Source organism: Macrobrachium rosenbergii, chromosome 13 (assembly GCF_040412425.1).
Source record: "Macrobrachium rosenbergii isolate ZJJX-2024 chromosome 13, ASM4041242v1, whole genome shotgun sequence".
In the NCBI taxonomy this organism is placed as follows: Eukaryota; Metazoa; Arthropoda; class Malacostraca; order Decapoda; family Palaemonidae; genus Macrobrachium; species Macrobrachium rosenbergii.
The window spans coordinates 34,068,007-34,093,931 of NC_089753.1; the positions used below are offsets into that span (position 1 = coordinate 34,068,007).

General features: G+C 38.4%; 2 protein-coding genes across 3 annotated transcripts in view; both read left to right on the top strand.

Moving 5' to 3' along the window:
* On the top strand, positions 1–21,410 carry LOC136844756 (uncharacterized). Its single transcript, XM_067113991.1, has 21 exons — positions 1–102; positions 262–445; positions 572–844; positions 1,174–1,367; positions 1,777–1,872; positions 2,458–2,551; positions 3,340–3,431; positions 4,105–4,238; positions 4,802–5,021; positions 6,379–6,522; positions 6,861–6,984; positions 10,753–10,929; positions 13,617–13,889; positions 14,695–14,888; positions 15,431–15,526; positions 15,964–16,057; positions 17,122–17,213; positions 18,102–18,235; positions 20,082–20,301; positions 20,439–20,582; positions 21,134–21,410. Exons 2-21 carry the CDS (start codon positions 287–289, stop codon positions 21,264–21,266), a joined length of 3,087 nt encoding a protein of 1,028 aa, XP_066970092.1. The 5' UTR covers positions 1–102; positions 262–286; the 3' UTR covers positions 21,267–21,410.
* A 1,088-nt stretch (positions 21,411–22,498) lies between these two features.
* Positions 22,499–25,925, top strand: part of LOC136845144 (monocarboxylate transporter 3-like) — a 140,544-nt gene continuing 137,117 nt past the window's right edge. Inside the window, exon 1 of one of the 2 annotated variants that reach the window (XM_067115087.1) lies at positions 22,499–22,801. The gene's annotated coding sequence lies outside the window, so the exon portion shown is untranslated. The remainder of the gene's footprint in view (positions 22,802–25,925) is intronic. The other variant, XM_067115083.1, reaches the window with a different exon arrangement.

Genomic DNA, 25,925 nt, shown 5'->3' on the forward strand with positions numbered 1-25,925 from the left:
AGAAGCTGCTCTTTGGTGACCAGAGCTAACAAACACTTCCAACAACAGTCCTGCGAAGGAGGGAGCCGTGAACGATGAGACCTTTCTGATTCTGTGTCTCAAGTAAGTTGGATCTCTCGAGACTTGCCATCTCAGTCTTCTCTCACATTCCGTCGTATTTAATGGTTTGCGCACATTAGTCAGTATATTAACTGGTTTCACTCAGGAACTTCGTTTGCTTCTTTCCATTTATTTTTCTGCCCCTTGATTGATTCATGGCAGGAACTGAAATCTTTCTTCATCAAGGATGTGGGGAGTGAGATACCTACCGATATACTTGGCCGCCGTCGCAACCGCCCAAGAGTCGGAGGGTTACCGGGTGCTCTTCGTTTGTGGTGTGAGCACCAAGAGTCACTACAACTTCTACAAGGGAATCATCAAGGAACTTGCGGACAGCGGAAACCACGTGAGTTTATAAGCCTCGGTCTCGTAAAAGAGGCAGATAGACTAAGCAGAGGAAAAGCGTGGGAAAATCAACAAATTTCATCTACAAAGATGTTCACTTATCATAACATTACCGATTTTCGTACAGGTAACGGTGATAACACCATACGCCAGCAAAGATGAGAGGAGGAACGGAAAGATCAGGGAAGTATTGGTCCCTGAAGCCGATGTTATGCGGACCAACCCCAACAGGTTCAACTTGACCATGTTGACGTTTTTCCACCAAATCCAGACGTTAATACCTATATGCGTTGAAATCCTGGGGAAAAGGGAGGTGCAGAGTCTACGACAAGAGAAGTTTGACGTTATTCTGCTGTCACCATTCAGCGACTGCTATCTCTCCCTGGTCCATCAGTTACAAGTAAGGGAGAGTAGGCCTACTTTTAGCACACGTGTTTTGTTCCATTTGCGTGGAGTGTTTTTAGCCATTATTTACGGCTATTGAGCTATCTCCGGTGCTACAAATAATTGCCTAAGGCCATATTTTGCCGTACAACCAAAGCTCACGAGCCTAGGAGTGTGAAATAGAGTACCTTAGCCTTTAACAGTCTTGATTTTGAGTTCCTTTCGTTTCGTGTTACACTTGACATTAACTTCATCCTACAAATGCCAGCTGTCACAGTAGATATCAATAACATAAAATTCAATTGTACCTCAGTTTCACCTGACAACTGTTCATTACAACGACAGGTTCCTTTGATTTACGTATCACCATTCGGTCTGACATCCAACCTCGCCGAAGTGGTGGGCAACCCCATCTTCCCTTCGTGCGTCACAATGCTCGCTCTGGATTACGTGCACCCTTTGACTTTTGCTCAGAGAACCAAGAACATTCTGGCAGAACTTGCACTGACTCTTCTCTTTAACTATTACGTGAGACCAAAGTAAGTTTCGTGTGAGTTCTTCCCTTAGGTGATCTAACTTGACAGTTGACAAGTATTCTGAGAGCCAGGTAGGTAATTTGCTGAACATCCACAAAGGCTAAACGTTGTTTAGCAAACTGAAGTTCTTCCAGGGTTAACATGCATTTTGTCTTATCTTCATGTTTCTGATTAATTTTATGTCAGTCTTTTTTTTTTTTTTTTTTGTAACCCTCACATCAATCTTTATTCGGTTTGTAGGCCTACTTTGTAGTCTGTTTGAGAAACTGATTCTTTTGTTCGATAACAGTTTCCAATTACATTTTGCCTTTAAATTCTACTTGAAAGTCTGTGAGGTTTCTGCACGGGAAAATACCGTGATAAAATAATAGCTACAAATGCTTCTAAATCCTCTTGGCTTCGCCCGTTTCAGAATGGAGGAGGAATGTCACAGAAGTGGACCATGCAGTAATGGTACGCCACCGTTCGCCGAAATTCAGCGAAACGCTTCCCTGCTCTTTGTTAACAGGTGATGGTCGTGTCACTTGCAAGCCTTGAATGAGCTAGACATTTAAATGTTCTCTCTTTTCCTTCTAATTTAACTGCGTATTAATTGCTTCCTTTTGAGATTGCAATAATTATGCAATGCTAATAAAGGTGTATTAACGGCTTGAGGAAAAATCATGATAACAAAGTATTTTTGTGCAACTGAAAACTGCCAGATTTCTAACTGAATCCTCAGTCATTATTCTGCTACAGAAATCCCTTCCCCAACTCCTTAATATTTTTAATACTCCGAAATTAATGAAAAGTATTAGAATATTCTACAGAAACTTCATCTAATCTTTATAAAAAAAATTACTAAATACTGCTGACTAATTTTTCTCCTTGCAACACCGAGTTCAGACGGGTCTGTAAGCAAATTGGTACAGTAGTTGTTATCACATTGAAACTTGTTCAGTTACAAGTTTGATTCTTTTATGGAATGCGATCTTACCTTCACATTCTTTAATCGAATATGACTTTGTCCTCGAATCTTTTGATATCATACGATCAAACTCTCTTTTGCTTCTTGTAGAATATGATGTTATTCTCTTATTTTCTTCACTTTCAGCGTACGTGAACTGGAAATCCCAGCTCGTCCCTACATCGCCAGCGTCATCCATTTAGGCGGGATTCACTGCAGACCTGCTGAGCCGCTTCCTAAGGTTTCTCAATTTTGTCTTTGTCATTCTCACGTTGATTTTTTTTTCTTTCTTTTTTTGTAAGTTTGATTGCTGAGAAATGAAGAATAATCTTCATGCAAAATACAAGCGCACTCGCGCAGAGACATCCTAGATACCTCTTGCAAGGCAATTTCTTTACTGATATTCGTAAAATCCTCTCCTTATAATTAGTTTCTTTTAGGTTTTCAAAAGGCTTTTGTTATCTTAGTCCTTTGCAGTAAATAGTGCAGTGAGTCACAGATACTTACATTGCATAACGAAATGTCCATTTAAAACTGAAAGAATTGCGTTGAAAGGAATGTGAGAACTAGATAAATCGATCATTCGTTTCTTTGCTTTTCTACCTCGCGTACTTACTAGAGTAGAGATTAGCATATTCCGAATATATTCAACTGAAATAACAACACATTTTGTGAATGAATGATAATGACTGTACTTATCACATATTCGAGATTTTAACCAAGTAGTCATGGTGTGACTCTTGCGTTTATACCTGGTTTACGGAAATAGAACGTAAAATTTAGGACAAAGGTCAAGCGCTGGTACCATGGAGGTCATTCAGCTCTGAAAGGGAAATTGAGAATAAAAAGGTTTTAAAGGTGTAACAGGAGGAAAACCTCGCAGTTGCACTTTGAAACAATTGTTAGAAGTTGGAAAGTGAGGTGGGGGAAAGAGAATATGAACCGAGGCCAAATAAAAGGAATGAAAGGGGTTGCAGCAATGGGCCTGTGGGGACGCAGCAAAGAGTAACTCCACACTGTTACCCGTAGGATCTCAGTGACTGGGTTGAAGGCGCCGGAGAGGATGGCTTTGTTTTCTTCAGTCTTGGCACCGCTGTCAAGTCCAGTGATCTCTCAGTGAGGTAAGTTTCTGTAAAAAAAAAAAATAAATAAAACAAGAAAACGTGCAATGGGACGTAGATGCAATAGATAATCAATAGTCAACGTCGTTTTATGTTACACTTTTCTCAGTCACTCCGAGGGCAAGTATATATAATATATAATTATAATATATATATATATATATATATATATATATATATATATATATATATATATATATATATTTAAAATTCAGTGTTCTTTTGCATCATAATGTTAATGAACAAAGTTGATTAGTACACGGAAAGTAGAAGCAATGCTGTAGATAACATAAGTGTTGCTGAACTGCGACAAGATACTTGTAAACAGCACTGATGTCTAATGATATGAAAACAGCGTATGAGATAACGTAGGTATTAGCATTGCACATTGACAGTAACTGGTGAAATTTAATGTAAATCTTCTTGACCGGTCGTAGCATAGTGATGGAATAAATACTGTAAGTGATTATATAGTGAATGAGAACCAGAAACTTGAAATGCAAACGCAAGAAATTATTAGTGAATGAGCTAAAGCCTGTTCGTTTACTAACTACACAAAACATCAAACGAAAACAAATATTTCATTCAACAGTCGTAGACGAGTCTGGCCAGGGGTCAAAAGACAACAACTTAATTAAATTTCGAGGGGAAAACTGTCACTTTCTTTCTTCAGCCATAGGAAAATCCTGACGAAAGTCTTCGGATCCCTGAAACAGCGAGTGCTCTGGAAATGGGACGATGAGTCTATCCCCGGGATGCCACCAAATGTGCGAGTGGCAAAATGGCTGCCACAACAGGATATTCTAGGCGAGTGAGACCATCACCATCTGCAGGGAGTGTTTTTTTTTTTTTTAACATAATGGTCTACTTATCCGTTAAGTTACATAATTACTTAAAAAGAGCATTTGCATTTGCTATATACTATTTCCCCTGTCAGGCTCACTTCTTATCCGTTTTTAACGAAATCATCATCCTATATGGTGCAAAATTTTTCTCTCGTAAGATAAAATAACATTTATTACAATTTATTTTTTACAATTTCATAGGTGGGAATTGATGAATTATGATAAAAGTGAAAGGTCTGTTAATTTAGACAGGCCAACGTAAAAGTATGAGAAGGATTATTAGACAAAAATTGCAAACTGCAAAATTATAAGGCTTATAAAACCGTTTGGTCTAGGGAAATCTCTTGTTGGTATTCAAAAGAAACGTTGAACAGGCAGTATATATATATATATATATATATATATATATATATATATATATATATATATATATATATATATATATATATATATATATATATATATATATATATATAAAAGTTTTTCAAAAGTTTCCTACCTAATTCAATCTATGCAACCATTCAGGCCACCCCAAACTTCGCCTCTTCATAACGCACGGAGGTCTCCTGAGCACCCTTGAATCGGTCTACCACGGGAGACCCGTTCTGGGTATGCCCGTCTTTGGGGACCAGATGGGCAACATGAAAGAAGTGGAGCGCCAGGGCTGGGGCAAGACGGTCCCGTGGAATGACCTCACAGAGGGAGGACTCGTCGAGGAAATCAACTCAGTCATGAACAACGCAACGTAATCCTCTCGAGATATTTGTCGGTGCTACTTTGGCTTGTTATCTATGCGTCACCTCCGAGGTGCTAGTACTAAACATGGCGGAAGCTCCTTAGGAAGCCGTGTTTAGTACTAGCCCCTCGGGGATCAAAGTATTATATTCACCCATTTCTATATTGTGTGGTCGACAGATTATATTGATAAATGATATCTTCTTGCGGCCGTCTACTTTACATTTACCATACGGTGTTTTAAACTTTGTACGGTGTAGATATTATTTCCTTGTAGATAACAAGCCAAAGCAGCACCTATTTTTCTGTATCCGCCATTGAGTTATTTACTCCACATTCATCCCCAAGCACCTAAACCCAAGATGAGCCATCAGTAGAAAACCTACAGAATTCTCACAGTAACTTTATTCCTACAAATTCCAACCCTTTTGCTCTAATAGTTCCACCAGGCCTCACCCCGCCAGTATCTAAGTCTCCGTCTCTCCCTTCCTCCTAGGACAAGCTAAATACATATCTGTTTACTTCATCCATTTTTTTTAGTTTCCTGTAAAAGTAAACTATTGAGATGGCTATTTCCGTCCGTACGCCCTCAGATCTTAAAAACTACTGAGGCTAGAGGGCTGCAAATTGGTATGTTGATGATCCAACCTCCAATCATCAAACATCCAAATTGCAGCCCTCTAGCCTCAGTAGTTTGTATTTTATTTAAGGTTATTGTTATCCATGATCGTGCGTCTGGCACCGCTATAGGTGCCAACAACACAGGCCACCTCTGGGCCATGGGTGAAAATCTCATGGGCCGCTGCTGAGAGTTTCATGGGCCTTGGCTGAGAGTTTCATTTGGCATGTACAGAAAACTCGATTGCGCTGAAGAAACTTCGGCCCATATTTTACTTATTTTCTATTCATTGTACATTGGCAAAGTGTCTCAAAACACTGATATTTCGCATTATCGACTTCAACCTTTTACTATATCTAGCCCCATGTCTGGCACAGTATTTTTTTCGTATGTTAATCATTTTCTTTCATAGCTATTTCATAGGTCTTAACTCTCCAATCATAATCCTTATCCAATCAAGGATTGCGCTTCCCCTCAAATTGTCATCTACAGTACATCTATTTGTCACTCTAATCTTTTCCCATACCCTTTCCCAGTTACACTGTGAGGTGTCATGGTGGTATTTTACTCTGTCATATGTCCTCGTATTTTGTATCCTTGCGCAACAAACGGAATTGGTACCACAATCTGTATACCATACAACTAAATCTGTCTCCGACTCAGTTTAAATCCTTTGCAGAATACCACAGTCTGTATACCATATAATTAAATCTGTCTCCGACTTAGTCTAAATCACCTTCTTTTACAGAATGCACGAAATAGTAGAGACGAGATCCCGCCTGATGAGAGACCAGCCGATGACTCCGAAGGAGCAGCTGTTGTTCTGGACCGGGTACGTCATCCGCCACAAGGGAGCCACACGCCTCCGAAGCCCCATTGCCCAGATGCCATGGTGCGTTGGCCCTAATTATTCCTGTACTCTTGGCTGCCTTATGCAGAGACATAGTGTCGTATTTCATTATCTTCAAAGGGAAGGAGGGGAGATATGATGATAAATGGAGTGAATGACTGAGACGAGGTATGAAAGCTGGCTTAAGTAAACGGATTAAACCGTTATTTTAGTTGATATGAGAGAATGGGAAGTTAGAGGTTTGCCCTCAGTGATTCGTTTACTGCATAAAACCAGAAAAGAATGATTAATGCTAATAATTTCAAGTTATTACATTGTTTTACTATCTGAGTTTCACTTTCAACTTATTTCCTTATCGGCGTTTTTCTTGTTCTTTAAAGGTACAAAGTCTACAACGTGGATGTCTGGCTGATGGTAGCGGCTCTGTGCGCACTGACCACGTGGCTCTTCTGCAGAATTTCTCTTTCAGTCATCAGGTTCCTTCTCAGGAAAGGGAAAGCAAAACGGGATTGAATTTATTTTTGCGAGGATATGTCTTATACAGTGCAAACTGTCAAGCGCAGAAAAATTCAGTAGAATGCGCATATATAATGCGGTAAAGGACGAGGCACCGGTTATGGTTGTGGATTTAAACGTTTGACCCTTACCCCAATGAAATTTGTAGCTGTTAGTTTGGTTACTGTTATGTAACGATTACAATACAAGAATGTTAATCTTACAATAAAACCTATGCAAACTTTTGTATAATTTCAGGGGCCTCTCTAGGAGCAAGAGATTGTGCTGGAAAATTATCAGTTTCATCTAAAAGAACAAAACCCTGTAGAGGGGGTAGCGCCGTCAGTGCACCTCATGCGGGGCACTGTAGGCATTGCTTAAGCTTCTTTGCAGCATGCCTTCGGCCCCTAGCTGCAACCCCTTTCGTTCCTTTTACTGTACCTCATTTCACATTCTCTTTTTCATCCTACTTTCCACCCTCTCCTAACAGCTGATTCATAGTGCAACTGCTTTGAGGTTTTCCTCCTGTTACACCTTTCGAACCTTCTTACTGTCAATTTCCCTTTCTGCGTTGAATGGCTTCATAGATCCCAGTGCTTGGCCCTTGGCCTAAATTCTATATTCAACTCAACTTAAAGAAAAAAAAAAACATTTTTTATTACCTACTGCGGTGAAAGATCGGTCCTCAAAATATGAGAAGCACTATACCGTACAGTATAATGGTGTGCTTAATTTACCCTCATGCCGCGCTGACTTTTGATTAAAAAAAATATTCAGAATCTCCATAGCAGATCTTTTCTTGAAATAATCATCTTTAAAAAGAGAATATTGGATATCTCGGCGCAAACAAAAATAATAAGCAATAAAAACACTATTAAAAGAATTAATTCCGTTTTTTTGTACTGTGACTTTCCTCGATACTAATGTTGCAACCTTATCTAGGAAATATGATCGCGATGTTCTCGTTATCTAAGCTCAACTTTATAGCTTGTCATCATGATTAATGAGGAATGCATGTTTCACGGATATCTCAAGGTCAAAAGCCCCGTAGGAGATTAGCTCCGTTAGTACACCTCATGCGGTGCTCTGTAGGCCTAACTTAAGGTTCTTTGCAGCGTGCCTTCGGCCCCTAGCTGCAACCCCTTTCGTTCATTTTATGCCTCCTTTCACATTCTCTTTCTTCCATCTTACTTTCCACACTCTCCTAACAACTGATTCGTAGTGCGACTGCGAGGCTTTCCTCCTGTTACACCTTTCAAACTTTTTACTGTCAATTTCCGTTTCAGCGCTGAATGACCTCATATGTCCCAGTGCTTGGGCTTTGGCTAAATTCTATACTCAATTCATGGTCAAAATTCCAAAGTGTATATATTTACAGCTATAATAAGAATTAATATTTCTCCATTTTTTTTAAAACTCGAAAACAAAAAATGAACGAGTTTTTGAATGAGTATCAAGCATACCAGCGACTCTGTTGAAATAGATTTTTTGACATTACCTCCCCCTTGGTGTATAAAGTCAGGTTTTTGTGGATAAAGAATAAAGCTTCGGTAAACTTATTCATTATTTTTTGCCCTTCTCTGAGCCCCCAAGGCTGTCTGTACCTGGATAAAGGGTGAGCAGTATTTATGAAATGGAATTTTGATCCCATTCCTAATATCCCTTTCTGTTTTCACTTCGTTGTGAGCAGTAATTCACATTTGAATAGAATTCACCAATAAACTTTTGTATATTTATTTGTAAGGACAAATACATAATTACGTTCTGAAGTCCAACAGAACACTCAAATTTCATGGGAGCTGGTTATAAACACTGCTAATTTACTATTGTGGTGTGAAAGAAACTCGAAATATTGGTGGATAGTTTAAGTCCAGATAGGTTAAGGAGCCGCGCTGGCCCGAGTTCGGGTTTTGGCCAAGGTCTAGAAAGTATAGACCTTGCTTTAGACCGTTAAACTCGTTTACGTGCAAAATGGGCGCTGTGTTTAGTACCAGCCCCTTGGTGATGTACGTAAAACATAAGATGATGACGGTAAATGCCATAAACATGACGGTAAATACCATATATATAACGTCTCACGTTGTTTTGGATGCTACGGCCTAAATATCGTACGGACGAAACGACCAGCACGGGATGGGAATGTCTGGAAATATGTGTAGGGATCACTGAAGCAGGTTACTTCACTACGTGACACTAGTTGGGTATTTTCCCATATTTGCGTGATTCTGCAGAACAGCTTATATGTATACGCTATAAAAGGGATAATTATTAGTGCTACGTGTGTACGAAACATAAATAAGTGTGTGGGGGAACATCCAGAAGGTGGAGTGAGCAAAACAGCGCCTTGCGTCAGAAAGATCCTTGATCGCTACTGTAGATTCAGACGACAACAAGGCCGCGAGTTCTTTGACGTCCTTCTTCGGATGGAAGACGAGATAACTGTTTATGCCTCGTCATCCACCCAGAGCAACGTCAACACGAACAAGACCTAAATCATCAAATTCTGCACCGACAAGTAGGACAAACAACACTTGCAACAAATGAGTGACTCTGTTCGAAACGAACTAATTTTGTTCGTTCTAAGAAAGAATAGATTTTTTTCAGGAAATCTTTCCATCTTCTCTCAGAAGTTATGCGTGTTATCGTCTTATCGGTTTAAATGAGATTCCGATAATCGTTCTATTAGTCTGTCAAGCAGCATTGGTGCTGTACTGTCAGTCTCTCGCTGGTGCGTGGGGGTCCTTTAATGCTTATTGTTGAGGAAGCATTCTGTACTTGCAGTGTAAAAGTAGTTGGTTACGCCATTCTGTACAAATCGTCTTGGGCTGGCAAAACGATTTCTTTCACTAAAAAGCAGGTAAGATTTTTTTGTCTATTTTTTTTCCTTCTGTGTGATAAATGGCATACATTATATGTTAAAAAAAATTATCTCTTTCTTTCGCTGTGTCTCTGTTAATGTAATTTTCATTCTCGGTTCTTCCCGTGCCTCTTCATAAGTGTCAAGATTTTAAAACACTTGCATTCCCCGTAGGTAGATAGTGCCATCAGTACACTGTAGGCGTTACTCAAGGTTCTTTGCAGCGTGCCTTCAGCCCCTAGCTGCAACCCTTTTCGTTCCTTTTACTGCACCTCCTTTCATATTCTCTTTCTTCCATCTTACTTTCCACCCTCTCCAAACAGTTGATTCATAGTGCAACTGCTTTGAGGTTTTCTTCCTGTTACACCTTTCAAACCTTTCACTGTCAGTTTCCATTTAAGCGCTGAATGACCTCATAGGTCCCAGAGCTTGGCCTTTGGCCTAAATTCTATATTCATTTCAATTCAAAACAAGTGTATTTATTATATTCTTAATTAATAGATCGCTAATTCAGGCATAGTAGACGCAACAGAGTAATTAGTGTTGAAATTTTAATTCTCGCATATTGTTAGCAACCAGTAATAAAATGAAAATGTCACTTACAACAATAAAGTGATAAGTGTTTACTGAGGCAGAAAATTCAGTCGATTGATAAGTGACTGTTAACTAGAGCTACCCCTTGTATATAGAAAAAGGTTAATGTTAAAGAAATGGATGAAAATAGTAAATACATATGTACATATTTATATACATGTGTGAATATACATATTATATATATATATATATATATATATATATATATATATATATATATATATATATATATATATATATATATATATATATATATATATATATATATATATATATATATATTAGCCTTTAATCACTCTTTCTCCATTCCACTCATTCCAGCATAAGAGACAGCCAGAATAATGTGGGAAGCCAGACATATTCTTCTGTGTACTGCCGCTGCCCTCCTGACCGTTCAAGCCTCGGATGGGTACCGGGTACTCTTCATGGGGGTCCTGGGTACGAAGAGTCACACGAACTTCTACATGGGCATCATCAAGGAGCTGGCGGACAGCGGGCATCACGTAAGGTCAATTATGGGTAGTTAAATATGGATTGCCATTTCATCAAAAGCTACTGTTGCTTTTCTCCTGGTATTCTACTCTCTCTCTCCCCCCGTGCCAGTAATATTATAAGATATAATTTTTTTTTCTCTCTCTCTCTAGTGTCATTTATTGTGTTCTTCATTGGACTGGTGGGTAGAGCTCTCGGCTAGCACGCTGTTGGCCCAGCGTTCGACTCTCCGACCGGCCAATAAAGAATTAGAGGAATTTATTTCTGATGATAGAAATTCATTTCTCGTGATGATGTGATTCGGATTCCACAATGAGCTGTAGGTCCCGTTGCTAGGTAACCAGCTGGTTCTTAGCCACGTAAACTAAATCTAATCCTTCGGGCCAGCCCTCTCTAGGAGAGCTGTTAATCAGCTCGGTGGTCTGGTTAAACTAAAATATACTTAACTTTTTTTTATTGTGTAAGAAGGAATATCTCTCTCTCTATATATATACAGTGTCAGTTATTGTGTAAGAAGGAATCTCTCTCTCTCTCTCTCTCTATAGTGCCAGTTATTTTGTAAGAAGGAATCTCTCTTTCTCTCTTTCTAGTGTTAGTTATTGTATAAGAAGGAATCTCTCTCTCTCTTTCTAGTGTCAGTTATTGTGTAAGAAGGAATCTCTCTCTCTCATGTTAGTAATAGTATGGGATGGAATCCTCTCTCTCTCTTTCTCTACTGTCAGTTATTGTGTAAGAAGGAATCTCTCTCTCTCTCTTTCTAGGGTCAGTTATTGTGTGAAAAGGAATCTCTCTCTCTCTCTTTCTAGTGTTAGTTATTGTGAAAGAAGGAATCTCTCTCTCTCTCTTTCTAGTGTCAGTTATTGTGTAAGAAGGAATCTCTCTCTCTCTCATGTTAGTAATAGTATGGGATGGAATCCTCTCTCTCTCTTTCTCTACTGTCAGTTATTGTGTAAGAAGGAATCTCTCTCTCTCTCTCTCTTTCTAGTGTCAGGTATTGTGTGAAAAGGAATCTCCCTCTCTCGTGTTAGTAATAGTATAAGATGGAATCCTCTCTCTCCCTCGTGTTAGTAACAGTATAAGATGGAATCTTCTCTCCCTTTATAGTGTCAGTTATTGTGTAAGAAGGAATCTCTCTCTCTCTTATGTAAACCCAGACTCATAAATGCTATCTGCAGTTCTTTATGACATGAACTATTGGTCTGTCGCCACAAACACATTCATTCTTTGCGTCCAAACATTTATGCTTTGTGGGAATCCTTGTACTACACGAGGTTATCTTTCATTTCTACACAACAATAAGCAGCTTTTCTCACAAAATGTATTTTGTTTCTAAATCCTATTAATTTTACGGGGAGCCCGACTGCGTTCACGGGTGGCGGTTTGTGACATTAAAATCAAACGTATATTTGGCTAACATAAGAACCGCAAAAGCACAACTGAAGTTTATTCTAACATCATTTAGGTTCTTACTTGGCAAACAATCAAGTAACTCTCTTCATTCTTTTTGGAGTGATTTACTTGTTGAAGCGAAGAATTTCCTACAAATAACTGTGTTTATCTTTGAGGGAAGATCTGTTCGTTTTAAAGTTGTTCTCCAGAGGGCGCTGAAAGAAATGTGCACCTGTTTCCAAACTTTTTAATGCTGCTCCCCAGCAACCGCCCAAACCACTTCCCCCGGCTCCAAGGCCACAATGCTGCCTCCCCCACCAACCGTCCTTACTCATAAACACATACACATACAAATTTTCCAAAGGATATGGTCTACTGTAGACTCTAAAGAACAACTACTCTGATATTAAAATTAAAAAAAAATTGTTTTCCATGAATAAAAATGAAACTAACCAATAACATTTTCGATGCGAAAGGAAAATTCACTTTTTACCGTTGACAGAACTTTGGACTTTCATGCCTGGTTGCAGACCATATAAATGAAATAAGCCATGCCTCAAACATATCCCCGGTTAATATTAGGCTTTTTAATCAAGCATGCTTATTATTCAAGTGTCCTCAATTAGCTTTGGTTCTATAGACTGCAAAGAGAAAGAAAAACAGCTCTTTCGACTGTTACGTCACATGTCCAAATTTTTGTCTACGGCTCCTATTATAGAGCCTTCACATTGCCTCGAGGGGACTTAGTTCAGTGGTTCTTAACCAGGGGTGTCGAAGTCTGTTCCTAAGGGGTGCGAGTATGCCTATGAATAATTAAGGAAAAATATATTTTTATATAAGCATGCTATTTTTTCTGCAAAAAAATAAAATAAAATAAATAATTAATAATAATGATGATAATAATAATAATAATAACAATAATATTGTCATTGCTACAGCAGTGCTCTGAGTTATAGATAAGCCTACACCTAATTTCTAATGAAGTGGCAACGTTGCAAATATATATATATATATATATATATATATATATATATATATATATATATATATATATATATATATATATATATATATGTGGTTTTGTTATTAATACACATCATATCAACTCTGTATTTTAGCTTCTTCTTATTTCAGCAATTCATGGGGTGCGAGAACTGACTGCTGATTTGAAAGAGGTGCATACATTGAGAAAGGGTAAGAATCACTAGCAAAGCTAATGAAAGAAGGTTCTCTCTCCTTTCTTTATTTAAATGCACGCATCTTCTAAACAGTGATGACGGAGCTTAAAAGAAAGCCATTATTCACGCAGGTAACGTTTGTGACTTCGTATTCTACTAAGGAGTCGCGGACGAACGAGAACATCAAGGAAGTGTTTGTTCCAGAGGTGGATTCTTTTCACGACAGCCTGAACCGATTCAAGATGTCAACCGTCGCTCTAGTGTTTAAGATGAGAGACTTCATGCCGCTGTGCTTAAATGCTTTGCGAAATGATAAGGTCCAGGGATTATTACGAGAGGAATTCGACGTCGTTTTGCTGTCCCCCTTCAACGACTGCCTCCTCTCAATTGTCTACCAGCTACAGGTAATTTAAGACCGCCGCTAACATTCAGTTATGCCTACGCGCAGGCATAATTGCGCAGGTATAACTGAGTTAATGGCAGCCTTTGGCATCCGGATTTCAGACAGACCGTTGATCAAAGGCTATGCTTAATTGGCTGTATTTCAGCCATATGTAACTATTATGCTTTCGTGTTTTATGAATAAGAGTCATGCTCTCTCTCTCTCTCTCTCTCTCTCTCTCTCTCTGCACGAAAGTTCCTTTCGAGAACCTGGAGGGAACACTATGTTGCAATCATTTCCCCAAATCTGTTGACTATTTGTAAAAACTCCAAGAGGTCACCAGTCCGAACAGACCTGGAGTTTTCACTTTAATATGGACGAATCTATTTCTAGACAACCCTCTCTAATTATTTTATTTTTCCCCCACGACATGGCTCTTTTGCAGGGTTAGCCTTTATCGATTACGAATGCAAATCACGTGTTTATTTTTCACGTATACCCAGATTTAAATTTCATATTTCTTTCCATGTCACTCGTTGCTTATACAGAGAGTAACTTTCTTGCTTTCGTTGAGGCCTATCTATATATTTATTTATTTGTTTATCTATTTACATAGTAACTTATTAACTTATTCATTTGCTAAGTTATTAATCTATTCATTCATTCAATATTTATTTATTTGTCGACTGAGTCTCCCTTTTAGAAACCTTCCTTGATTTAGAGCTTATGACCAGCTACTTTTTATGCTACGGTTACGCTCGTTGCATTTAGACCAATATTTTCATCTGAATGCTAAAGCTTAACACTGACAAACAATTCACCCCCAGGCACCGTTCATCTACGTCTACCCAATTGGCATGACGTCATACCTGAGTAGCATCGTCGGCAATCCAGACTTCCCTTCTTTCGTGTCTGCACTCCTCTTCGAACATTCTTTCCCGCTCTCGTTTTGGGAACGAACACTCAACGTACTGACAGAACTTGGGATGTTCTTAACCATGACACATATATTCCGTGACAAGTAAGTTTACGCAGTACGCTTAGACTTTTTACTTGTTCTTATTTATTTTTCAGTCGTTTCTTGTCCTCTTGTCATTCGTGGTAATTAGTGTTTGTGAGAAACGAAATCTTTATACCAATCTCCTCCATGGCTCAGAGGCAAACAGAGGCTTAAGCACTACAGAGTTATTGGTTTATCAGATTATAATAATGATGATTATTAGGCCTATATTGCTGCTTTGAATTTGTTGAACGGATTCGCGGAGTGTCTCATTTTGTGGACTCGCAAAAGGCTGCAAATTGAAGCAAAGTAAAGTTAAGGAAGTTGGACAGCTAGTTGGAAAAGATGAAAGACAAGAGCCAATGCTGCTGGTGGCGAATGAGAGCTGCAGGGAGCCTCTGACGCCGTATTCCACGAAAGGCATACAAAGAAGGAGTAAAACGAGCAAGGGAGCCGTTTCAAAGGAAATCCCGCCTACTACTACTACCAAACTTTCCCCCGAGCAATACGGGGGCTACAATTACCGTGAATCCTGCCTTGACAAGGGCCATTTTTGCTTTCAGAATGGAACAGGGCTGCCGCAGCACTGGGTTATGCCAGGACAATATGCCTCCTTTCGCCGAAATTCAGAGAAATGCTTCGCTGGTCTACATGAACAGGTATGCCAATAAGTGTTTCTTGCAGAATCTCATCAGTTACATTTTAAATATTCCTTAATTCTCATTGCACGAAGTAACTTCGTTTGATCGAGTTATTTGTTTCGGTCAATTCAAAATATAATTTTCCATTTGGAAATTTCCAAGAAGACTCATTACACAAATTGAGACTAATAATCTGACTTGCAAGAGTTTTATACTGAGAAAATACTGAAAGTTATCAGCTTTGAATTCCATACCTAACTCCCGAAAACACTGAAAATCAGAAGCCTTTGGTCAACATTCAGACTTTTAATAGGCAAAATGATTGAAAATGCCCTGTATTTTTTTTTAACTTTTAGTTACAATTCATGTTATAGAACGGGCTCTTTCTGTTAAGGAAATTATACTTGTTCTTTTGAAACTTGATCGTCACGTTTCTGAGTCCCACCTAATTTCAGCGTACGAGAACTGGAGATTCCAGCGCGTCCGTACGTCCCCTCTGTCATCCATTTAGGGGGGATCCACTGCCGACCTGCTGAGCCCCTTCCTAAGGTTTGCTTGTTTCTTTCTCGTTGCAATTAAAGCCGCCACTAACGTTCAGTTTTGCCTGCGCAGTTTTGCCTGCACAGTCGGCCTATGCAGGCAAAACTGAACCCACTAACGATGTTCAGTTTTCCCTGCACAGGCACAACTGCGCAGGTATAACTGAACGTTAGCGGGTTCAGTCATGCCTGCACAGGCCGACTGTGCAGGCATAACTGCGCAGGTATAACTGAACGTTAGTGGCGGCCTTTAGATCCATTTAATCAAGAGTTTAGGGAGTGATTTGGTTAATCAAACAATTCAGTATACAGCGAACTACACCATACATAAGCTCTGAGAACATCACTGATGGATATTATCTTCAGAAAACATTTTAAAACAGTGGTTCTTGACCCTTTTTCAATGTATGCACCCCTTTCAAAAAAGCAGTCAGTTCTCGCACCCCCTGAATTGCTGAAATAAAAAAAAATAGCGATAATAATAATAAATTATTATTATTATTATTATTATTATTATTATTATTATTATTATTTATTTAATCTTATTTTATTTTATTTTATTTTTACTTCTTTGCAGAAAACAATAACATGCGTATATAAAAATATATTTTGCTTTAATTATTCTTAGGCATCCTCGCACCTCTTAGAAACCGGCTTCGCACCCCCTAGGGGTACGAGCCCCCCTGGTTAAGTATCACTGTTTTAAAACTTGGCCTTCCTGCAGTGATCTCCATCAACCACTAGCAAATGAATTTAAATCTGGGAGGAAAACAATTATGAAACTAAGAATGAAAATAGCTTGGTGCATATAATAACTGTAGTAAAATTAGAAAATACTCCCACTACAACTCATGAAATTTTGTTATGGGTATTAGCACATCGCAAGTTATTCCAGTTATGTAATAGGGTATCAGCCTAACGAGCCAGGTTGATAAGTAGCGCAATGAATAGAACTCAAGTCAAGAGAATAATCAGACTTTAATCCCATGACAACAGGTTGATGAAAGTAAACATATCATTACTCGGTTTTATCGTCACATGAAAAAATAACAAAACTCGTTTCTGAACTGACAGGATCTCAACGACTGGGCGGAAGAATCTGGTGAGGACGGTTTCATTTTCTTCAGTCTTGGAACTGCCATCAAGTCAGCTGACCTGCCAGAGAGGTAGGTGGATTCCATGGGAACAAGTGGAATTGTAGAAAATGCACTGAAAGTAAAGTGTCTATTTTGCATCTATAGAAATCCTGCCCAACTAGCCTCAAATATTATCGTGCTAGCAGGAATATTTATATCTAGTAATGTGTGATGATTTAATTAATCAATTGTATGTGGATATCACAAATGAGTGAAGGTGATAGTGATACTACCAAGAGGTTATTGAATAAACAAGGTCTATCTCCTTCTGTACTCTGTACTGTGACTTTCATTCTTAATGTGTAACGGAATCATCCGATCGGGAACAAGATCCAACATAAACTTTGTAGAAGGAAAGGCAGTACTAAGACTTCATCTTAATCTTATAAAGCAAATGATTACGCTTTTCACTCGTCTGTTCATTGTCAATTTATTAACATGACCGCAGGATTAAGTGAATATTTCGTTTCTGCTTTTAGCGACCGACAGGTGCTTCTTTTTTGCTTTCAGTCACCGACAGATGTTTCTTGTTTTACTTTTAGTCACCGACAGGTGTTTCTGTTTCAGTTACAGTCACCGACAGGTATTACTTTTTTACTTTCAGTCACCGACAGGTGTTTCTGTTTCAGTTACAGTCAGCGACAGGTGTTTCTTTTTTACTTTCAGTCACCGACAGAGGTTTCTTTTTCACTTTCAGTCAGCAACAGGTGTTTCTGTCTCAGTTACAGTCAGTGACAGGTGTTTCTTTTTCACTTTCAGTCACCAACAGGTGTTTCTGTTAGAAGTTACAGTCAGCGACAGGTGTTTCTTTTTTGACTTTCAGTCACCGACAGGTGTTTCTTTTTTGACTTTCAGTCACCGACAGGTGTTTCTTTTCAACTTTCAGTCACCGACAGGTGTTTCTTTTTTTACTTCTAGTCATCGACAGATGTTGATCAAAACTTTCGGATCCCTGAGACAGAGAGTGCTGTGGAAATGGGACGACGAGTCCATGCCTGGAATGCCACCGAATGTGCGAGTGGCAAAATGGCTGCCACAACAGGACATTCTCGGTTAGTGAATTCATTGATCTGTTTTCGTTCTTCATGCTGATATTAATTTTCCCATAATTTTTACCATATTCACGTGGTCTTGCATGACATCGATCATTCTTTATGACAGGTCAGGGGATTTTATTTATTTTCTGCCTATTTGTAGACCAACTGATTGTTTTTATGATTGTGTTTATATGGTTCTTTTGGTCAAGCCAGGGACTGTAATTTGTAACTTGAAATTTCAACTGTAGCTTGTAACCGATAATAATAATAATAATAATAATAATAATAATAATAATAATAATAATAATAATAATAATAATAATAATAATAATAATAATAATAATAGTGGAGAAACACATCCACAGTTATGTATATGTACATACTGTATATTTAAGGATAAATCTGGGCAGATTTATCCTTAAATATATGTACATATACATAACTGTGGATTTGTTTCTCCATTACAAGACTCATGCTACTATGAGTATTTTTTAATAATAATAATAATAATAATAATAATAATAATAATAATAATAATGTTCAAGCTGTAATCATAGAAAAAGTTGCACTCAGGACCCCGTATTTCAAAAGCAATTAGGAATTCAAAAAATTACATCAAACCTAACCAGCTTCAACTGATTACATTAAGTCTAGCGTGAGATATCGGGATTCTGTGATATAAGGGAAATTGATATTTCTCTTCAAAAATAATTTACACAGGTTTTCCCCTTATCTTAAGTCCTGTGGTTTTTCTAAGTCAGGGTAATCATAAAATCATTTTGACCAAGTCATGCTCATTTAGATATGCACCTTGCGGGGTGCACTGTAGGCATTACTAAAGGTTCTTTGTAGCGTCCCTTCGGCCCCTAGCTGCAACCCCTTTCATTCCTTTTACTGAACCTCCATTCATATTATCTTCCTTTCGTCTTGCTATCCTCAACCCTCTCCTAACAATTATTTTATAGTGCAACTGCGAGGGTTTCCTCCTGTTACGCCTTTCAACCTACCTACTCTCCATTTCCTTTCCAGCGCTGAATGACCTCGTAGGTCCCAGTGCTTGGCCTTTGGCCTGAATTCTCTATTCCATTCTATATTCCATTCCGTTTAGATTTACCAAAGTACTGTAATTAAAACTATCATCCTTAAACTGGAAATAAAGTAATTTTCAGTTAAACAGCTGAGTAACATATCAGCAACATCCCAACATCTGGAAACCAAACAATTATATGTGATGTTCCACAACATCTAAGACATGTAAGAATTGATTAAATGTATGGGTCAGAGGGTCAGGTTGGAAAAAAAAAGTTGGAGAGGGGTAATAATAATAATAATAATAATAATAATAATAATAATAATAATAATAATAATAATAAATTTTATTTCAGCTCTAGGCGAAATACATGGAATGTACAAAGTTGAGACAATAACATACACAATCTAGGTACATGGGATAACATGATAAAAGATGATAAATCGGCAGTATCCACACAGTTGCTGAAGAAGTAGAAAAAATAGTATTCATAATAATGGTAATGACAGTAATAATATTGAGAACAATAGTAAATCAAAGTTCTAATGATGTTTGCAATAACGACTGGTCAAAATTAGGCAACCACTCTCCTACTTAAAAGAAATTATCTTATTTTGTAAAGAGTTTTTCATACTGATTTCGTAATGACATTCCAAATCTCCAACAGGCCACCAGTGTAGGCATTACTTAAGGTTCTTTGCAGCGTGCCTCGCAACTGTGTCGTTTTCCTCCTGTCACACCTTTCAAACCTTTTACTGTCAATTTCTCCTTCAGGTCGCAGTGCTTGGCCATTGGCCTAAATTCTCTATTCAATTCAATTCAATCCACCAGGCCACCCCAAACTTCGCCTCTTCATAACTCACGGAGGCCTGCTGAGCACTCTGGAATCGGTGTACCACGGGAGACCCTTGCTGGGTATTCCTATCATAGCTGACCAAGAGACCAACATGAGGGACGTGGAACGCCAAGGGTGGGGCAAGACGCTCCTGTGGGAGGATCTCACCGATAGAAGACTCCTGGAGGGGATCCTGTCCATCATGAATAACAAGACGTAAATGAATTTCCTTGCCTGTACAGTGTCTACACTTTTGCATTCCAGCAACCATACTAATAAGCAAAAATAAGCCCAGGCAATACACCACTGTTCTGCCTTTCCTTGATCACTATAAAACCCTGCTTCCTTTACAGAATGCATGAAATGGTACAAGTGAGATCTAGCTTAATGAGAGACCAGCCACTGACTCCAAAGGAAATGGCCTTGTTCTGGACAGAGTACGTCATCCGCCACAAGGGAGCCACACATCTCCGGAGCCCCATTGCCCAGATGCCATGGTGCGTTGGCCCTAATTATTCCTGTCCTCTTGGCTGCCTTGAGCAGAGACAGTGCCGTATTTCATTATCTTCAAAGTGTGCTTGAGGGAAGGAGTCGAGGTACGGTGATAAATGGAATGAATGACCAGATGTAGAATGAAAACTAGCATAAGTAAATAGATTACATCGATATTATTAGTTGATGTGGTCGCGTTGAGAGAATGACTGGTTAAATGTTTGCACAATTTGAAATTCTTGAGAGGAGGAATAGGACAACTAGAAAGTACTAAGTAAATAGAAAGGCAGAGATGATAGAAGTTCAAAGCAGAGTGCAAAATGAGGCGAGTGGCACAGTGTGTGTGTGTGTGTGTGTGTGTGTGCGCGCAGATGTGTCTGTGGTTGCTAAACAACATTTTGTTTACTTGTAAGAGGCATTTATTAATATGAAAATTTGCTGCTTCTCGGTTTCACCCTTCATTTAAAAGATTATATATATATATATGTATATATATATAGGGAGATAAAAACACCATTACTTACATAATACTCTTTGTAATTTCCATTTGTTTTAGGTACCAACTCTACAACATGGACGTCAATCTAACGCTGGTGACATCGTGCGTACTGATAACATGGCTCGTCTGCAGAACGCTTCTCGCAGTCGTAAGGTTCCTCCTCCGGAAAGTGAAAGCTAAACAAGATTAAGTCCGGGTTACGAGAAAGTGGTCTCGTCAGCACAGTGTTATGCAAATGCCTTCCTTAGCATGTAAATCCTCATATTTTTGCGCTCGACAGATGTAACCTCCCACCCCACTCTCTCTCATATATATACGTGTGTACGACTATATAACCCAATAAATGACCAAATTGCCAAACTGAACGTTCGTTCGTTGATTTCTAACCAGAATTTGCCTTTCCTATTTCAGTAACTGGTGTCCATCTTCCATTTTTATTTTATTTTATTTTTTTTTTTAACTTACAGTAGGTTTCTCGTCTGATCCCACTCCACCGAAGGCGCTCTAATGGGACCTGCACATTCTTTTGACGTATAGTCACTCGCACGTTAGCAGAAACGTTCACAGAATCATAGGCGAACCCCAAAATAATTGTCATTTCCACGCCATTCAAACACACACACACACACACACAAAAGAGCAAGCCTAGTTTTCGCTTGAAAGACTTGACATTTTTTCTGTCCTAATGTCATTGTGTAGTCTTATGGCTTGAAAATCAACGTTCAAAATGCATCTTGGTTCTGGCAACTTCTGTAGCTTGTCTTGCTGATTCCATTCGTTGGCTCTATACAGTTAAAACCCTTTACATACCTTGGGCATTCAGTCTTGATAGCTTGATTAGTCATAACACATAACTTTGAGAGGCAGTCAGTGCAACTCAAACCATACAGGGTAATCTCATCCTGAGACATCCTTTATTTATTTATTTGTCATACCCCTCTGTTTAGTACCCTACATTTTACATCTTTAGTTCCAGTGGCCCAGTCTATTAGTGAAATATTTATTAATTAGTTTCTTAAACACTCAAGATATTTTTAACAAGACAGTATTTCAGCACGAAACGTTTCTTGCTTCAGTTCATTTCATTCAAATATTTGAGCTCATGCATGTTACATTTAGGGAATTTGTTTTTTTCTGTCATATTAATGTTTGGATATTTCATTATTTTCTACCACCTGAATTCGTACACTTTATTGTCATGTGCAATTCTTCCTGACATTTCATATGACATTTGAATTCAATTTTTATTTTCAATGAAGTTCATGACTAATTTTGTTTGCACAACAGAAAGAAAGGCTGATTTCATGAGAGCAAAGAAAATGCTCTATTATTAATACGTTTAATTTCGATAAACTCAAATTGTAGAATCTATTCCTATTAGTCTTTAGGCTCGCGGTCTTTAGTGACGTCACACATAGCTACGTGTCAGTGAATTCACGTCAAAGGTCGTTCAGAAGGTTTTGTTTAGTGACCATGATATTGAAAATAAAAAAAAGACCTCTTATACCATATGGGAATAAAAGAGAAAATAATATAGCAAAACTAAATATCAAAAACTATAACAAAAATCGCACGAGCAACTGAGGAGTGAGGAGCCGTTGCAGAGGCAAAGCCTCAACCCCCCAAATCTGCAGTTGCACCTGAACGTCAGTGTTATGTTTGTGTATTTTATTTACGAGAAACCATTGCTAACGACAATTTCTCGACAGTTAAATGTGAATAGAGGTAAGGTATGTGGTATTATAAGAAAAAATTTTGTAGAAATTTGATTTGCCAGCAATAAACTTAGTCCAAAGTGACTTTGTCACAGGTAAACATGGATGTCAGGTTAGGACTAGCGTAGCCGTAGCCAGTTTATCACTGGCCCAGTGTAGCCCCATCATGTATCTCTCAAATTTTATAGTGTCTTGCACCGTGATACTCAAGAAATGGCAATTTAATCACCATAACTGTGTTATTTAAGGAATTTACAAAGCCTGGGCTTATTCTAGCCCTAGTTCTAGCAGCATAGGATAGGGTTAGTATTACCCCATTGATGTACAATGTTTATTCAGACTTGCTTAAAGTGGCATATTTTGGATGGATTGCAGTATCTACAAACTGAGTATGGTAATTCTAAGTACTAGCTCCGCACCTGTTTTTACCTTGGAAATGGTAATTCTAGGTACTAGCTCCGCACCTGTTTTTACCTTGGAAATGGTAATTCTAAGTACTAGCTCCGCACCTGTGTTTACCTTGAAAATTGTAATTCTAAGTACTAGCTCCGCACCTGTTTTTACCTTGGAAATTGTAATTCTAAGTACTAGCTCCGCACCTGTTTTTACCTTGAAAATTGTAATTCTAAGTACTAGCTCCGCACCTGTTTTTACCTTGGAAATGGTAATTCTAAGTACTAGCTCTGCACCTGTTTTTACCTTGGAAATTGTAATTCTAAGTACTAGCTCCGCACCTGTTTTTACCTTGGAAATGGTAATTCTAAGTAGCCTACTAGCTCCACACCTGTTTTTACCTTGAAAATTGTAATTCTAAGTACTAGCTCCGCACCTGTTTTTACCTTGGAAATGGTAATTCTAAGTACTAGCTCCACACCTGTTTTTACCTTGGAAACTGGTTTTTTCTAGTTTTAGGGCTTCTGATACTGGCTGTGAGTTTGTTTGTTGTTGGCCAACTGTTATTTGCCCCCTGACTCTATGGGGAGCCACCCTCTGGAGGGGAAAAACGAGAGGGAGCCATTTGCCAACAGGAGGGAGTTAAATGCATTTCGCCGTGTTTAATACTGGCATTGGGGGGATGGAATGCCCCTTTGCCGTGTTTAGTACTGGCCCGGGGGTGTTACCCATACGTTAACAAGGTATTGCACTTACCAGACGAGATATGAACCGTTCCAAACAGACGTACCTGTGCTCTGTCTTGTGAAGATCGCGTATGGAAACACCTTGTTGGATGGACTTCAGGGGTTAATTACATTCGTGCGACAAAAATTGAAGATAAATCCATAATTAGCAACCAAAAAACTGTAGAAAAAGTCGGGTTAGAAGGAAATCGCTGCTGCGGAACTACTACTTAGATCTATCCTGGGTTTAATTATGTATACTGAACCAGTAAACATCAATAGGCTATGTCAGCAAAATTGCAAAATGCTTTATTTTTATATAGCTTAGCCTAAGCATAGGTGAAATTGTTTAAAAGATGAAAAAATGCCTAGGTTTACTTCCATCTTGTGGTTTAAGATTAATAAATGAATGTTGTCAGCCTGGACATGACGTAGGGAGTAGTTTGTAGTTCCTGTATTGTTCATACCAAGAAAAGATTCTGCCCTTGTGCTTTTGATCATAAATTATGGTATGAGAAGTTTATTTCAGTATGGAACACTCCACAATCTCTAATCTAAACTTGTGGAAAAAGGGTGCTGTGTACCAATTTTGCACAATGGGCAAAGGTAGGACATGACTACTTTGATGACACTGGGTTAGGTTATGATATTTCAGCTCAGGGAGTGGCTTCAATTTGGGAAGCAAAGCCAACCTGGCCAGACATGTTGGACATAGGATCATCTTGAGTTTGATTTAATACACAGTTTTCAAGTGATACTGTAGTGTACTATTTCTTGAAGGTTTGTCATCCCCATTGATGACATCTTCACCTTGAAGCAAGTATTTCTCATCTCACGTTTTCTTTGGTACATTTGTTTTTCACTATTGCTGTTGGTGTAAGTCAGTTTGTTTCGTTTTCTAATGCGACTTAACAGGTTAGCCCGTATAAGTGGTTGTTGTTAAAGGGGCTTTTCTTAAGGACAGCACAAAATCAAGTGGTTTCCACCAGCTAGGTATAATAAAGGCAGAGCAAAGATACACAGTGTATAGTACAGTATAAGTTGCCGGCAGTGAATGAGAATTTGATACTCAAAAAATTGCTTGAGCTTTTATGATCAGTATTGATGTTCTTGTAGCCTGTATGTTTATGCCCTGTAAAGGCATGTAATCATAAGACCTTAATGTGGCTGGAACTTTTGAGGTAAAGTTTATGAAACCTGGTTTGACATAACAAATAGCAAATGCACCATTTGCAGCAAAAAAAGAAAAATAGTGGTATTTTTTAATAAAGTGAAGAATAAGGTTACTAGCCTAACCTAACTGATGGAAATTTAGCTACCCTAAACTGTTGATATCACAGCAGCGTAACGTATGCTGATCTGTACTGAGAGTGCATAAAACTAGCAAAGTGGTTCCTGGTGTGTGATACATTCTACCAAGAGTGTCACAGTTTCTCTGTAGCCATTTCCTATCAGTACCAATAATCTGCCTTTGTGGTGTGCTGTGACCTACTGTACTTGAATCTTCAGATATGTCATAACTTACTAGTGAGCCATAACCTACCTGGATTTACAACTGCACTTAAAGCTACATAAATTTACAGTTGTGCTGTAACTCACCTAAATTTTTGGGTTCTGTAACTTACTAATAACTATCACAAGAGGATATTCACTTAGACAGTACTCACAGATTCAGCAAAACTAAATTGGCCTAAACTGTTACAGGAATTCTATCCAACTCATCTTTTTCTATGAACTTTTATTCAGAGAATTTGCAACTTTGTGAGTTTCTCCCCAGAATGTAAATGACGTTTATGTTTTCTTTTCAGAAATCCAGTAGAAAGACTTGCAAAGTGTGCCTTTTTTTACTTGAATAATTAGAGAGCCTTAGATAGTTAATAAAAATGTAGACTAATGTATCTTTCACAGTAACCTATTTTAGTCGAACAGTTGTAGTCTTAGGTGGTGAAAGGAGTAGAATAAAGTACATGCTAGTCTACTCCAAGTTTGGCCTAACTGTGCTTTTAAGTATACTGT